General features: G+C 36.2%; 1 protein-coding gene across 2 annotated transcripts; it reads left to right on the top strand.

Annotated features, from left to right (window-relative positions):
• Positions 1 to 3863: 3863 nt before the first annotated feature.
• On the top strand, positions 3864 to 13968 carry erap2 (endoplasmic reticulum aminopeptidase 2). 2 transcript variants are annotated; one of them, XM_065284507.1, is made up of 19 exons: positions 3864 to 4019; positions 6067 to 6649; positions 6728 to 6866; positions 6943 to 7077; positions 7276 to 7396; positions 7869 to 8023; positions 8459 to 8572; positions 8687 to 8818; positions 8903 to 9034; positions 9108 to 9176; positions 9424 to 9599; positions 9692 to 9771; positions 11139 to 11322; positions 11494 to 11650; positions 11750 to 11934; positions 12712 to 12873; positions 13008 to 13148; positions 13244 to 13325; positions 13405 to 13968. In XM_065284507.1, the coding sequence occupies exons 2-19, from the start codon at positions 6159 to 6161 to the stop codon at positions 13549 to 13551; spliced, it is 2802 nt and encodes a 933-aa protein (XP_065140579.1). In that variant the 5' UTR covers positions 3864 to 4019; positions 6067 to 6158; the 3' UTR covers positions 13552 to 13968. The 2 variants fall into 2 exon arrangements, with proteins under 2 accessions (XP_065140579.1, XP_065140580.1); XM_065284508.2 differs by lacking the exon at positions 3864 to 4019 and adding an exon at positions 4074 to 4310.
• Positions 13969 to 15486: the final 1518 nt, after the last annotated feature.

Genomic DNA, 15486 nt, shown 5'->3' with positions numbered 1-15486 from the left:
ATTTTCTCGCTTACCACTTTATGACGACTTGTACTGTCATCAAAACATTGAAGATTGTGATCTTCACGAGGAGAATTCTGAGAGCTTGTACGAACAATAAGTCGCTGTTTGCTTTGACTTCTGCAAAAGAAAACAAAATAAATTTTGACTTTTTAACAAACAATAGGATACAGTAAGATAAATAAAATGCTTACAGTACCTTCAAGTAAGCTGCTTTGATAATCCAAACACGAATGAGAAGTTTCTTCTTCATTAAACATTTCTACATCATACGTTTCTGAAATTAAAAAGCAATTACTAATATTTATGAATATAAATAAATATGCCTATTATTTATTTGTGACTCTGGACCATAAGTAGCACAGGTATATTTGTAGCAATAGCCAACAATACATTGTATGGGTCAAAAAAGTAAGTAAAGATCATGCATGAAGATATTTTGTAAATTAAAAATAAATGTAAATATATCAAAAATGTGTTTCTCATTAGTAATATGTGTTGCTAAGGAATTCATTTGGGCAACTTTATATTTCCTCAATATTTAGATTTTTTTGCACCTCCAGATTTCATAGTTGAACACTGTATTGTCCTATCCAAACAAACCATACATCAATGGAAAGCTTATGGACCCTTATGATTGTTGTTTGGTCCCTGATCACATGTATAGATTACCTGTAGTCTCTTTAGGGAATCCAGCGTAGTGTCTGTGTGTGAGCTGATCGGTCACTTTATGACTCACGAAGCATGTAAAAGACGTCCAGTCACTTGAAGCAACAGATATAAGTGACATTGCACTTTGAATGCCATCTTCCCCCTTGAGTAAGTTATAGCCGGCTGGACTAAATCCCCTGGTACCACTAGAAATCCAAGCAACTTCCATTTCTCCTTGACGAATGTCATGGACCAAACACATCAAGATGGTCAAGCCTCTGTGGTCAGTGGTAAGATGAACCGGAGATAAAGTGGCGTATGGGACGGCCCCTGTTCCCACTTTAGACATGAGAAGATTTAAATGATGAATGAGACTGCACCATTACCATGAACAGAAGTTGTATGAAAGATTATTTGAAGAGTTTCGTTGCAAAACGAGTTAACTCCATTTTTTTAATTTTTCAGAAATCTCGTTTTTTTTTTGTTGTGCATTCCAATTAATATCAATTCAATTGCAGTTGGTTTGTTTTGATTTAAACCTCCATAACTTAAAAAAAAATACAGCTAAGTAGCACCATAAAACAAAATAATAACATGATAACATAATAATAAACATGTTTTGACAAAAATGTTAAAAACTGAGTTATCTCATTTTGCAACGAAACTCTTCATTTACAGTATCTATATTAATAACAACGGTAACACTTTCCAAAAAGGTTGTATTTAGCTAATGCATTAGCTAACATGAACTAACAATTATTCTACAGCATTTATTATTAATCGCAGTTCATGTTAACTGTAGCATTTATTAATGCAATATTAAATTTAAAAGTTGTATCTGTTTACATTAGTTAATACACAATTAACTTACATGAAAAATTGTATTGGTATTTCTAACCAACATTACCAAAGATTAATAAATGCTGATAAACTTTTATTGCTTTCTGTTTGCTAATGCATTTACTAATGTTAACAAATACAACCTTATTGGAAAGTTTTACCATAACATTAGTTATTGCATTAGCTAACATTAACCAACAACTTACTTTTGCAGTATTTATATATTACAAATACAATTGTACATTATTTGCTCATGCTGACTGCATTACCACACTCTAAAAAATGGCTGGGTTATTTTTGACCCATAATGGGTAAATATTGGACAGAACACATACTGGGTTAAAAATGACTCAATGTTGGGTTGTTGTTATGCAACCATGGGGGTTAAAAAACCCAGCATTGGGTCAATTTTTAACCCAGCACATGTTCTGTTCAATATTTACCCATTATGGGTCAAAAATAACCCAGCCATTTTTAGAGTGCAGAATAGTTATTGCAGAAATAGAATACTTTAAATTCAAAATGATTGCATGAATTCCCATTGCTTGAACAGCTGAAACTGCCAAAATCAGAAGTGGCAATAGATGTTGGGAATTGTGCCAGTAACTCCATAACTTACTTGTGATAACCAGGATGATGAGAAGGGTCGGAAACATGTCCATATGATGTGTGTTGGGTCGAGTAGTGAGAGAGATGATGATCACGTTTCAGTCATGTAATTTCACACCCGCCGTGGAATCTTTCCATCGAGGTGCGAGTCTTAGGAGAGATCAGCCAAAATATGTGATGAAATAAGAACAGAGGGACATGTGCTCTCAAACACACATGTAAGCATCAGGTTACATAGGACGAAAAAAACACGCAATACAACATTTTAAAAGGGGTGTAACAAGAGGTCAATGTGCCACCATCATTTCAGTTTCTAATGTGAATGTATTTAAATAAAACTGTATATTATTCAGTACAATGTTGTTTATTGTGTTATATATGTAGTAAACAGTTCAGCACCTGTTCACTGTTGGTTTCTTCTGCGGTTAGAGGCTGATAATATCAACACCAACGGCTGAACCTGCTCCCTTATACATCTGGATGAAACAAAAATGCAATGAATTTTTTTAATGAATATAATCAATCATATATTCCCAAGAAGATGGATAACTTCCCTTATAAAAAGCCCCTAAAGCAATGTTTCCCTAACTTTTTGGCATTCTCTCCACTTCTGCAGGGTGCATTCCTTTGCGCCCCTCCAAAGAAAATTCATGACATAAAACAATCAAACTTATAATTTAAATTTAACAAAGCATATTAAATGATACAATGTAGTGCTGTTGATTAGGAAGTTATAAAGAAGTTATGATAAATTATAAATGTCATGGGGCACCCCTGGCACCATCTCATGCCACGCCCTCCTCCCAGTTTGAGAACCACTGTCTTAAAGGCGGGGTGCATGATTTTTGGGAGTTGGGCCGACTACCAAAACACACTTGTAGCCGATCAGCAGTAAGGGGCGTGTCTACTAACTGACTGGGTTGAGTATGTGTGGGGCGGGTCTATCAAAAGAAGGTCCAGATTCTACTGGGGTAGGGGCGTGTTTGTTTAGGTTATTTCAAATGTCAACATTGGCTTTCAGAGATCATTGACCCTGCCTTTAAGTCAGTTTCATGTCAGTTTTATATAATAATACTAAATTTTTAGGACCACTATTTTTTATTCATAAAACATTTACATTTATTCATTTAAAATACATTTTATCAGATAAAATGAGAACATTACTTAATTAAAATTATTAAAGTTTTATAAGGTGTATAAAGGTAGGCCCTATTTAATTTCATTTTTTTTTTCATTTAGCACACCCTTTATCCTTCGTCATTTATCTTTATTCTTTAAGCTAATTAAATCTACTAAAACAATAGACACTACTTTTTCATAGAATATATAAACCTTTATGAAAATTAACCATGTTTTTCTTGTGGCAAAAGTGTAGTAAGCATGGTTTTGTGTGTGTGTGTGTGTGTGTGTGTGTGTGTGCGTGCGTGCGTGCGTGCGTGCGTGCGTGCGTGCGTGCGTGCGTGTGCGTGTGTGTTGATTACTATTAGCAAAACCATGGTTTAACAATGGTTTTTGAAAACCATGGTAGTCAAACCTTTGGTTATTTTGTGGTAACCATGGTTTTACTACAATAACCATGTTTTTTACTGTAGTAAAACCATTGTTAATTATCGTAAGGGAATATTAAGCACTCCACTAATGAACAAAAAATAAATGTTAATTTTCATAAAAGTCTTGTCAAATAGTTTTTATCCCAGTAACAGAGTTTTGTTTACTCCTTGTCTGTCTACGTGTGATGATGTCACAAGGTCATTCTTTAGCCCCGTGGCTCGAGTCCCACTGTTGTTATTCAAGTTCAGATCCACGGGCAGCAGCGCGCGTCGCCAGCAGTTGTTGTGAAGCAGGAAACTGTGGGCAGGACAAATGAAAGAGAAAATGAAAGCAGCAACGGCCGTAGCAGTGATACAGCTGAAATCCAGGTAAAGACACAACGTTTGTTCTAATAGTTCGTTTATGTGGCTTCTGCTGTGCCTTTTTATGCTTTTTGGATCCCTGTCTTGCTTTACACAGAGCGCATACAGTATGAATAGAGTGCTTGTACTGTATGAGTGCAGAGCACTGCTGTATCACATTGCAGAGTGTTATGATAGGGAGGTCAACGGAGAACAGTGAGCACCGCGTGTTATTTTAAGAACGCTTTTTTCCAGACACATTATAGAATGTTGTTCATGATGATCCATGATGACACATATACATTTGATTGAATAAGGGTAAGCAATGTGATAATATTTTAGTATTACAAGACTGAATGTTACAAAACATAATTAGACGGCACGTTGGAATGCTTGATTGGCCAGTCACGAAATTTGCAGTTTGTAGGTTTGTTGTTCCCAGTTATACCACAGGAGTGTTGAATTCTTTAATCTGATTGGTTGAAAAATGTTCCACGGGTGTTGATTATTTTTCTGTAAATGCACACCTGACCTGTCAAATGTCTTAAAATAACCACCAGAGCAATGTCTGTGGTGGTAACAGGTATAAGTGGAATAATTAACCCCGTCCGCTGAATTATGTTAGAGATAATTGAATATGGGCCGTTGAATTATAAGAAAATAATGAACACCCAATGTGGTTTTGTGCACTACGTGCCGTTACACCGCAGGTGGGCATTATTTTCAAATAATTCAAAGTACCGGGGTCAATTAAAGGTGCAGTGTGTAATTTTTAGAAGGATCTCTTGACAGAAATGCAAAATAATATACAAAACTATATTATCAGGGGTGTATAAAGACCTTTTTATAATGAACTGTTATGTGCTTATTAACTTAGAACGAGACCTTTTTATCTACATACACCGAGGGTCCCCTTACGTGGATGTCGCCATTTTGTGCTGCCATTTTTCTACAGAAGCCCTTAAAGAACAATTTTTTTTACTAAGTTGTCTCCGACGATGACATTTTTGTCTGGTGGCAGCTACCACAGCTTTTATATGTGTTTCAAAAGTGAGGGGTGAGCAGTGGACTAAGCCGTTGGTTGCAATTCGCAACCTCACAACTAGATGGCGATCAAATTTACACACTGCACCTTTAATCCTCTTATACCACGGTTACCAAAAATATTGCTCTGGTGACTATTTTAAGACATTTTAAAGATAAGGTGTGCGGTTATTGAAAAATAATCAACACCCATGGAACATTTCTCAGCCAATCAGAATCAAGCATTCAACAGCTCCGTGTTACAATTGAAAGTAAGGCACACCTGCTTCGCGTCATGCCGCAATACGACCTTGGGTGTGCATTACTTTCAAAAAATAAGACGGCCCGTTGTCAATTATTCCATACATAACAACCGCTAATAGCGCACGGTAACCCAAATTTTGCAAATAATATTTACAGTTTAATATGGCACAAACATTAAAGTCGCAATGAAATTGAAATGACAACTGTAATGTTTTGGAGTATGGTGGTTTTTTTTTTTACAAATGCCTTATATGTGAGCTTCATTGTTTTTTAAAACTTTGATCAAAAAACGCAAATGTCCTCCCCTCCTCGAAAGATCTCTCTTTACTTCCGGTCATATGGTATGGCAGGTGGGCAGGGTCCGCAAAAGATCGCAACCCTAACTTTTTTCGTTTCAAAAGATGTTCCACTTGGATATACATCACCAAAGGGAAAATAAAACAATTGCTACTTCATTTTCATTGCGACTTTAAATATAAATGTATTTTAATAACATATATGACATTATATTTACAAATGATTAAATTAAATAGCGTGTTTGTGATATTTGAACATCTTTCCAGCGGAAGGTCTGCATTTGTTAAAAATGAGCAAATAAAATATTTCAAATAAATATTTAATGTTCCTTACCTTACTGATAAGGGTAAATAGTAGTGTTTTAAGCAGCATAATGTACAGTGTGATACAAGACCCTTCGCTTTACGTCAGGTCTGTCGGGCTTATTTCTGCGATAACAACCAGCTGCCTATACATTATCTCTTACTTAACCTACTTTGTGTCTCTACAGGATACACTGAGATGTCCAAGCATTCCACAATGCAAAAGTGATACAGCAATCAAAAATCAATTCAACCAAAACACAATAAGTCACTTTCCAACATGCATCTCTTGCTTTTCTTCTCGCTCCTTCTGAAGTTACAGTTTTGCATCCATGCTTCTGAAAGCAACAGTGCCGGTGATAATTTGGCAACAAATGGTCTTCCTTTTCCATGGAGTAAAGTCCGTCTGCCCAACTACATCGTGCCTGTCCACTACCATTTACTTATCCACCCCAATCTTACAACCCTGACGTTTAATGGCACTGTAAAGATTGAAATCGATGTCAAAAACAACACGAACTGGGTGGTCCTACACAGCAAGAACCTCAAGATCTTCACAGCCACGGTACTGGATGAAGCCGAGGTTCACCTGTCAGATAAAGTGCTATCTGTGCTTGAATATCCACCGCATGAACAGATCGCCATCTTCTCTCCAAAGATTTTGACCTCGGGTGAAAAATATTTTCTTTATTTGGAATTTGGTGCACCGTTGGGCGATGGTTTCTATGGATTTTATAAGAGCACCTATAGGACCAAAGGAGGAGAAACGAGGTATAGATCAGATTGCCTAAATGGATTTAAGTGTAAATCATATTTGGTCGTATATAAATCGTATATGTCTTCCTACAGGATCCTGGCATCCACTCATTTTGAACCTACATCTGCCCGGATGGCATTGCCGTGTTTTGATGAACCCATTTTCAAAGCCAACTACACAGTCAGGATACGGAGAGGACCCTCACACATATCTTTATCAAACATGCCATTAGTAAGCACATCACATACAGTAAATCTGCTTTATTAATATACAGACCTATGTAAAGATTTTTTTTTTCTTTTTACAGGAACAAACTGTGGAAATTGGTAACGGCCTGTTTGAAGATCAGTTTGAAGCAAGTGTCCAGATGAGTTCCTATCTGTTGGCCTTCGTTGTTTGTGACTTCAAATCTGTTAGTGGGCAAACTGAAACTGGAATCGATGTAAGTAACCAAATGAAGCTAAACTTAAGGTTGGAGGAGTTCACACCTGTCAATCATCTCTAAAACTAATGATGACTTTTCTAGCATCTCTTTCTCACCTACTCCACCCTTTAATACATTAAACATTAAGTTTTGTGATATATACCGTTTTCATTTGAGAATTGCATCTTAAAAGAGCTGTTTCGTCTTCTCCCACAGATCTCTATTTACGCAGTTCCCGAGAAATGGCCTCAGACGCAATACGCCCTTGAGGCCGCTGTGAAACTTTTGGAGTTTTACGAAAAATATTTCAACATACTATATCCGTTGCCGAAACTGGGTGAGTGTGCTTGACGTTTTTTATTTTAATGCCTAATTTATTGTTACACAGTGGCTGTGTTTTGATTGCATCCAGTATGGACAGACAAATTGCCCACGGCTGGAATCATTTCGCATCGTGCCTAGTTAAGAAACTATCTTGGATGTTTATAGACCGTTTCAGCAGTAACTACATAAACAAGCGGCTGTCGAGGTCCGCACGTAACTTCCGGTAAACTCCGCTAAGAATAAATAACAACAAAGTTCTTTAAACGTAGTTTATTTATATAACAAGCAAAAAAAACAACACATAGATTACCTAGGAAACCAAAACATTTGTTATTTTCGACGAGGCATTCGTTCAAGAGATCAGTTTATTAACTAGTCAGACCATTAAAAAAAACGAAACCGGAAGTAAGGTTCGGATCCAGACGTGTATCACGTGCGTCCGATGAAACCGTCTATATGTTTGCTTATTTTATGATTTGTTCCAGATCTGATAGCTATTCCAGATTTCCAGTCAGGTGCTATGGAGAACTGGGGTTTGACTACATACAGAGAGACGTCGCTCTTGTACAACCCTGACATCTCATCAGCATCTGATAAGCTTTGGGTTACCATGGTGATAGGGCACGAGCTCGCACATCAAGTTAGTAAAGCAAAACTATACATCTACACTGTCAGAAATGGACCCTTTATTATCCGTGAGCCCCTGGGAGAGGGGTTATACAACGAAGAAGAAGAAGGAGATGCGTTGTTTTATTAAAAATATCCAAAATCAGTAACATGGCTTTATTCAAATGCAAATACATATATTAAACAGCTGTTAATTTGCGCCTGTTTAACGCCATTCCAGTTAACAATGTAAAATATTATATCTTAAGGACCTATTGTGTACCCTTAAGGACCAATTTCTCCCAAGTATCAGTTCAATGTTAGGGGTACAAAGCAGTTAACTGTACCTTTAAAAATGTACAAAACGAAACAGTTTTCCAATTGTATTTCTGACAGTGTATAAATAAGTGGTCTGTCTTGAACTAAATCAATAAAAAGCCAGTTTTGGTAATGTTTTTATTCTCTTTAGTGGTTTGGAAACCTGGTTACCATGGAGTGGTGGAATGATATTTGGCTGAATGAAGGCTTTGCACGCTATATGGAGTTTGTCTCAGTTGAGGCAGTATATCCAGAGCTTAAAGTTGTACGTCCAAATTTAAACTATATTTCATAGTTAAAGAATAATTCTTTTATGGAAAATGTATATATAATTACATCAGTAAAGTGTACATTTCTGTATATTTGTTATGCATGCTAGGAGGATCATTTCCTAGACACCTGTTTCGGAGCCATCGGACGTGATTCTCTTGATTCATCCAGGCCCATTTCCAGTTTGGCCGAGAATCCAACCCAGATAAAAGAAATGTTTGATACTGTGTCCTATGACAAGGTGAGTAAATACTTCAGCAGTGCCAAAAACCTTTTTGCAATAAAATCAGCTTTTATTCATCCGATTTGTTTGTGAACATTTTAGGGAGCGTGTATTCTTCATATGCTGAGGAATTTCCTGACAGATGAGGGCTTTCAGACCGGCATCATCCGGTACCTCAGGAGATTCAGATACAGAAATGCCAGAAATGAAGACCTGTGGGACAATATGATTAAAGTACAAATTTCATAAGGTATATTTATAATTTAGCTTGGTGATTAAAACTCACAAAAACTCACTTTCTGTACAGACGTGTTCTGAAGAGGATTTTACCGCAGGGGAATACTGTTACACCAGCGCGCAAGCCTCCAAAAATGCGGTAAATATGTCACACACATCATAAATAAATTGTCTGATGTTAGATGCATGCAATTCTTCACAATTTTTTTTAACACTACGGGACACAGTTTGTAAAAACCCAGCTCAAGTCTTTTTTTTTTGTTCTCTACTTAAAATCATTCAAGAACTGTGAAAATATAATCGTGACTGAGTCACAAACATTCAATATTGAGTCACATATTAAAGATGTTCTCATTCTGAATCATTTTGCATTGTGTCTTATCTAGTATGGTTTTGCTGGTGAACATATAGACCTGAAGCAAATGATGTATACATGGACTCTACAAAAAGGCATACCGCTGGTGACCGTGAAACGCCAGAGAAGGAAACTATATATTGAGCAAGAGCGCTTCTTAAAGATTGTCCAGCCCCATGATCCTTTATGGCATTCGATGCAAAGCGGGTAACAGTATTTTTGGGTTCTTTGCTTAATTATTTCATCATTATTCAAACAATGAAGCTCATCATAACATTATCAAAAAATCTTCTCAAAAGCTTTCTGTGGCACATCCCATTGACATATAAAACAAGCCACTCGGATCATGAAATCAAACACATCTTGGATAAAAAATCAGGTACGATGGAAACAGATACATCTACAATTTAGAAAATGGAAACGTCAAGTATATGTATGCATATATATACACTCACCTAAAGGATTAATAGGAACACCTGTTCAATTTCTCATTAATGCAATTATCTAATCAACCAATCACATGGCAGTTGCTTCGATGCATTTAGGGGTGTGGTGCTGGTCAAGATAATCTCCTGAACTTCAAACTAAATGTCAGAATGGGAAATAAAGGTGATTTAAGCAATTTTGAGCGTGGCATGGTTGTTGGTGCCAGGCGGGCTGGTCTGAGTATTTCACAATCTGCTCAGTTACTGGGATTTTCATGCAAAACCATTTCTAGGGTTTACAAAGAATGGTGTGAAAAGGGAAAAACATCCAGTCTGAGGCAGTCCTGCGGGCGAAAATGCCTTGTTGATGCTAGAGGTCAGAGGAAAATGGGCCGACTGATTCAAGCTTATAGAAGAGCAACTTTGACTTTAATAACCACTCATTACAACCGAAGTATGCAGCAAAGCATTTGTGAAGCCACAACACACACAACCTTGAGGGGGATGGGCTACAACAGCAGAAGACCCCACCTACTAGAATTTGCACAAGCTCACCAAAATTGGACAGTTGATGACAGGAAAAATCTTGCCTGGTCTGATGAGACTCGACATTCAGATGGTAGAGTCAGAATTTGGCGTAAACAGAATGAGAACATGGATGCATCATGCCTTGATACCACTGTGCAGGCTGATGGTGGTGGTGTAATGGTGTGGGGGATGTTTTTTGGCACACTTTAGGCCCCTTAGTGCCAGTTGTTCATCGTTTAAATGCCACTGCCTACCTGAGCATTGTTTCTGACAATGTCCATCCCTTTATGACCACTATCTACCCATCCTCTGATGGCTACTTCCAGCAGGATAATGCACAATGTCACAAAGCTCGAATCATTTTAAATTGTTTTTTTGAACATGACAATGAGTTTACTGTACTAAAATTTCTAATTAAAATTGTTGAATCAATGCGAAAGGGGGTCAAACACAGTATTAGTATGGTGTTCTTAATAATCCTTTAGGTGAGTGTGTATATATATATATATATATTATATTATATTATATTATATATTAGCTGAATGCAAAACCAAGGAATCTCATTTTTTAAAGTTTATATTTTTTAAACAAATGATGATTTTACATCTTACAGTATAGTTTATGCACTTTATATAGATATGCACATACAGTACTGTGCAAAAATTTAAAAACTGTTTCTCAGTATAGATCAACATAGATAATCATGTGAAATTTTGTATGAACAAGAAGTCGAACAACAGACCATCGTTATAGAAATGTGCTCAAGACTTTCGCTTCAATCCCTCAAACCCAGATGTGTTGACTTTGGATGAAGATGTTGAATGGGTGAAACTGAACACAGACATGAATGGATACTACATGGTCCATTACGAGGACGACGGCTGGGACGCTCTGTCAGAGCTCCTACGAGTAAACCACACCGCTCTGAGCTTCAAGGACAGAGCCAATCTCATTCATAACGCCTTTCAGCTAGTCACGTAAGTTACTGTGTGATCCCTAAAAACCCAATGATATTATAAGTCACGCCACACAGTCGGATCTCTCTGTGAAAAACAGGAAATTCCGTCTAAAATTGTAAAAGGAACATAAATACGTTATCTTATGACCTTATTTCGTAATGTCATTTTCTTTATATTTGTCATTTCAAGTGCAGGGCGACTGTCACTTGACAAAGCGCTGGATCTGATCGGTTACCTCAAATCCGAGACCCACAATTTACCTCTCCTGCAAGGGCTTGGATATCTACAGTCATTCTACAAACTGATAGAAAAGAGAAACATAGCTGATGTTACTCACAATCTTAAGGTACAGTATGACACCATGTAATAATATTATAAATTAAGAGAATAGTTTAACCAAAAAATTTTCTTTCATTATTTCACTTTGTCTTGGTTTGTCCTGCAGAGCTACATATTGCAATATTTCAGAGATGTGATTGACAGGCAGTCATGGACTGATGATGGGACGGTCTCAGACCGCAGACTTCGTGAAGATGTCCTTTCTCTGGCGTGTGATTTTGGTTATCCTCCATGCGTGGAAAAGGCTAAACAACTTTACGAAAGCTGGGTGAAATCCAACAGTACACACAGGTGACTTGGTATCATTCTTTCTGCAATTATACTTTTAAAAATCACAGCAACGCCATAAAGCTACCGTGTTTTGGTTCTCCCTAGTAATTTTTAAGAGAGTACCATCAATAAATTATTCAGGTATGAGTGCTTACTAACAATGCTGGCCGTTGGGTCAAAAAGGGATGAAACCTTATCCACTGGGTTGTCGTGATGTAACATGCTGAGTTGTTATAATAAAAAAAAAATATTTTTCTGGGTTAAATTAATCCAATGGCATGGTTTGTCCCTTTCTGACCCAACCCTATATTGAAATAAAAAAAATTACAGTACCTGATTTAAAAAAAAGTATACACAATAAATTTAGACCATTAGAATAGGTGAACATTTTTGCAGGAAGATCCTACCTTTTAAAATAGCCAAAAACTCATTGCACCTTCAAAAAAGGCCTAAAATGATGTGTAAAGACTAAAAACATCCAAATAGACAAATGTGCAAAAGGAAACCTGCACAGTCCAACAGTGTAAACATCAAATGCAAGATGAAAAAAATCTATTTGTAGATAAAAGAAATGTGAATAATTTGAATGTAAAAAAACAAAAACTAAGCAAATGTTATGCGAAATTGCCCTGTGTATCCTGGTTAATGTGTATCAGTTACACACTTAATAAAGCATAACATCAGCATGGTGCATGATATAATGTGGTTATATAGGTCAGATGGCATTAGAAATAATATAAAATGATTATGTCAGTATGTTTTTTTTAAATACCAAATTTTGATTTATTAATGATCCAGCTTACCCACTGATGTGTCTGAGACGGTCTACATGATCGGAGCTCAGGATAACAGCGGCTGGGCCTACATCCTGGAAAAATACAGCATCTCAATGTGTGAAACAGAGAAACGCAAATTTCTCTCCGCTTTATCAAACAGCAGGGATTTGGAAAAACTGTCAAGGTAGACGCTTATCATTGCATACGTTTACATTTCCTTTCATTTTTTTTCAACAAACATTCATGTCGGGCATTTTTGGAATGCATGGTTGGGAATCTAAATTGAAATGAGCTTTAAAGTCTTCATCTTTTCTGTAGATTATTGGAACTTGGATTTGATGGAACTGTGATAAAAACACAAGACCTGGATTCACTTATATACATGGTAGCTAGAAATCCAGTAGGTCATTTTCTAGCATGGGACTTTGTGAAGAAACACTGGAATGAACTTGTGGTGAAGTAGGTGCAGTCCTTGTCTGCTTATTCACAACACATTTGGTTTGTTAATGTCATTAATATAAGACACTTGCACTTACAAAGTCTTATTATCAAAGGTTTCCACTGGGATCATTTGGGATCCGAAACATCATTGTTGGCACTGTAACTCAATTCTCTTCAGCAGAGGAGCTAAGAGAGGTATGCAAATTTGTTGTTGTTATTCAGATGTTATAATCATCTGCAGCATTTTAATAGCATTAACTCTTTTTGTGTTAAGGTCAGGGCTTTTTTCGAGTCCATCACAGAACAGGTATCTCAGCTACGCATAACTCAGGTGGCCACAGAGAATGTTGAGAAGAACATTTTGTGGCTCACAAGGAACTTGGAGACCATGAGGTCATGGTTGCAGAAAAGACTCCATTGAAAACTGAACTAGAGACCAAAATCTCGGCTGAGGGTTAAAATTTAAGGTGGAACAATGTTTTATTGTTGAGTTTCACAAAACTCCACATGACTTTTCACAAGTGTTTTTTTTTTTCACAAATTGTCTTTTCTTGGGTTTATATTTTGATGTGATTTTGTAATTGGTTCCATAATGCATGACTTTTTTGCTTTTATGGTTTGATAAAGGCGTTTAAAACATGCTTTTCTGTGATTTTTAGTTTTTTTTTTGCTCTTTTGTCTGGTTGGTCTCTTGACAGCTGTGCCGCAATTTTTTAACTAATGTGAAATTATTGACTATGAATCTGTGGCATAAAACTATACTTGAAGTTGAGAATGAAGAGTGTAACAAGAATGAGGTTTGGATTAATAAAAGAATTGCTTCATTTTGCCTAATCAATGATGCCTCTTGAGTATACAGAAAACTCTTGATGTGTAACTTTAAATTTCAATTTGCTCATATCTGCTTTTATACTACATGAACATGGGATACAATAACTTCACAGATACTGTTTAATGGAGGCGTTTGCATCACAGCTTATCCAAATATGTTTCAAAATGTTATTGCACTTAAAAGAATAATTTGTTTTTGGACGATCATACTGGACGTAATGTTGTTAATGGCTTCAATAATGCCAGCATGTAAAATAAATTGATTTAGTAATATTTTTGGAGCCTTTGTATAGCATCAGTGTTCAAATATTGGGTCTCACAGTAATATTAAAAAATATTAAAACGCATTATAATAATATACCAGCACAACATAGACTGTGTTTATTTCAGATGCTGTAAACATAGACCTGATAAAAATACTGTAGTTAATCTCAGTGAAATGTTACAATTTACATACTGCAGACAGTAACAACTCAACAAGAAATTCAGTAATATAAAAACATGACTTCCTTTTGACTTTTTCTTAGTCTTTCCATTCCTTAAAGTGGTCATAGCGTGAAAATCAGACTTTATCCATGTTTAAGTGCTATAATTGAGTCCTCAGTGCTTCTATCAACCTAGTAAACATGAAAAATATCAAGTAACTTTGTTTGGGTAAGCCATTTTCTGCAGGCATGTGAAAAAATAGGTTGTTCAGATTTTGAAATACGGCACACTTTTGCTCAGGCCTACAAAGTGGAAAGTTTAACATAATAAATTATTCATATGGTATTTTGAGCTAAAACTTCGCATACGCACTTTGGGGACACCAGATATTTATTTTACATCTTTAAATTAATGTTAGTTATATCTACTCCTGTTAGTGTCGCTAGGGGGCAGTGTGGTTCACTTCACCCTCCACACCCATCAGCTGTCAAAAACACACATGTATTAATTAATTCATAAAATCATAAATTTAATTTAAGTCAACTTATTCATAAATTCAAAGAATTACTCTGATCTCATGCTTACATAATATGACTCCAAATACATCAAGCAAACTTTTACAATGATATTCATATCAATATAATATAAAAATCAAACAAATTCATAACTGAAATTTCACTAATAAATACATTTATTCCCCAGTCTGTAAAAACCTAACTTTTCTATATAATCAAATCTTCAGCTTTTTCTTGTCAATAGACTATGAACACAGACAAACTGTTGTTCCTTCAGTACAATGACCCATCTCTTTATAAACGTTTCCTTTGGTTTCTAAATGTGTCCCACACTGCATGCTCTTAAGAAAACACCACACTATTGTTGTGTGAGAGCAATGCTAACTGTCACTGAAATGATTTACATGTGACTGCTGAACTGTGATGCTATTGCAGTTATTCTGGAGCATGGCACCAAGTCTCAGCCCATGGAATCTGCAAACCATTTAAACCAACAGGAATATGGAACTATTGGTACGAATGTCAAATTATTATTTTTTAATATCTTTTCTACTTATTGGAATAGTTTTTCAATGTGCAATTTC

The sequence above is a fragment of the Paramisgurnus dabryanus genome, chromosome 5, assembly GCF_030506205.2.
Source record: "Paramisgurnus dabryanus chromosome 5, PD_genome_1.1, whole genome shotgun sequence".
NCBI lineage: Eukaryota > Metazoa > Chordata > Actinopteri > Cypriniformes > Cobitidae > Paramisgurnus > Paramisgurnus dabryanus.
The sequence above is the reverse complement of the archived record's forward strand: the minus strand, read 5'-3'. Positions and strand labels throughout refer to the sequence as shown.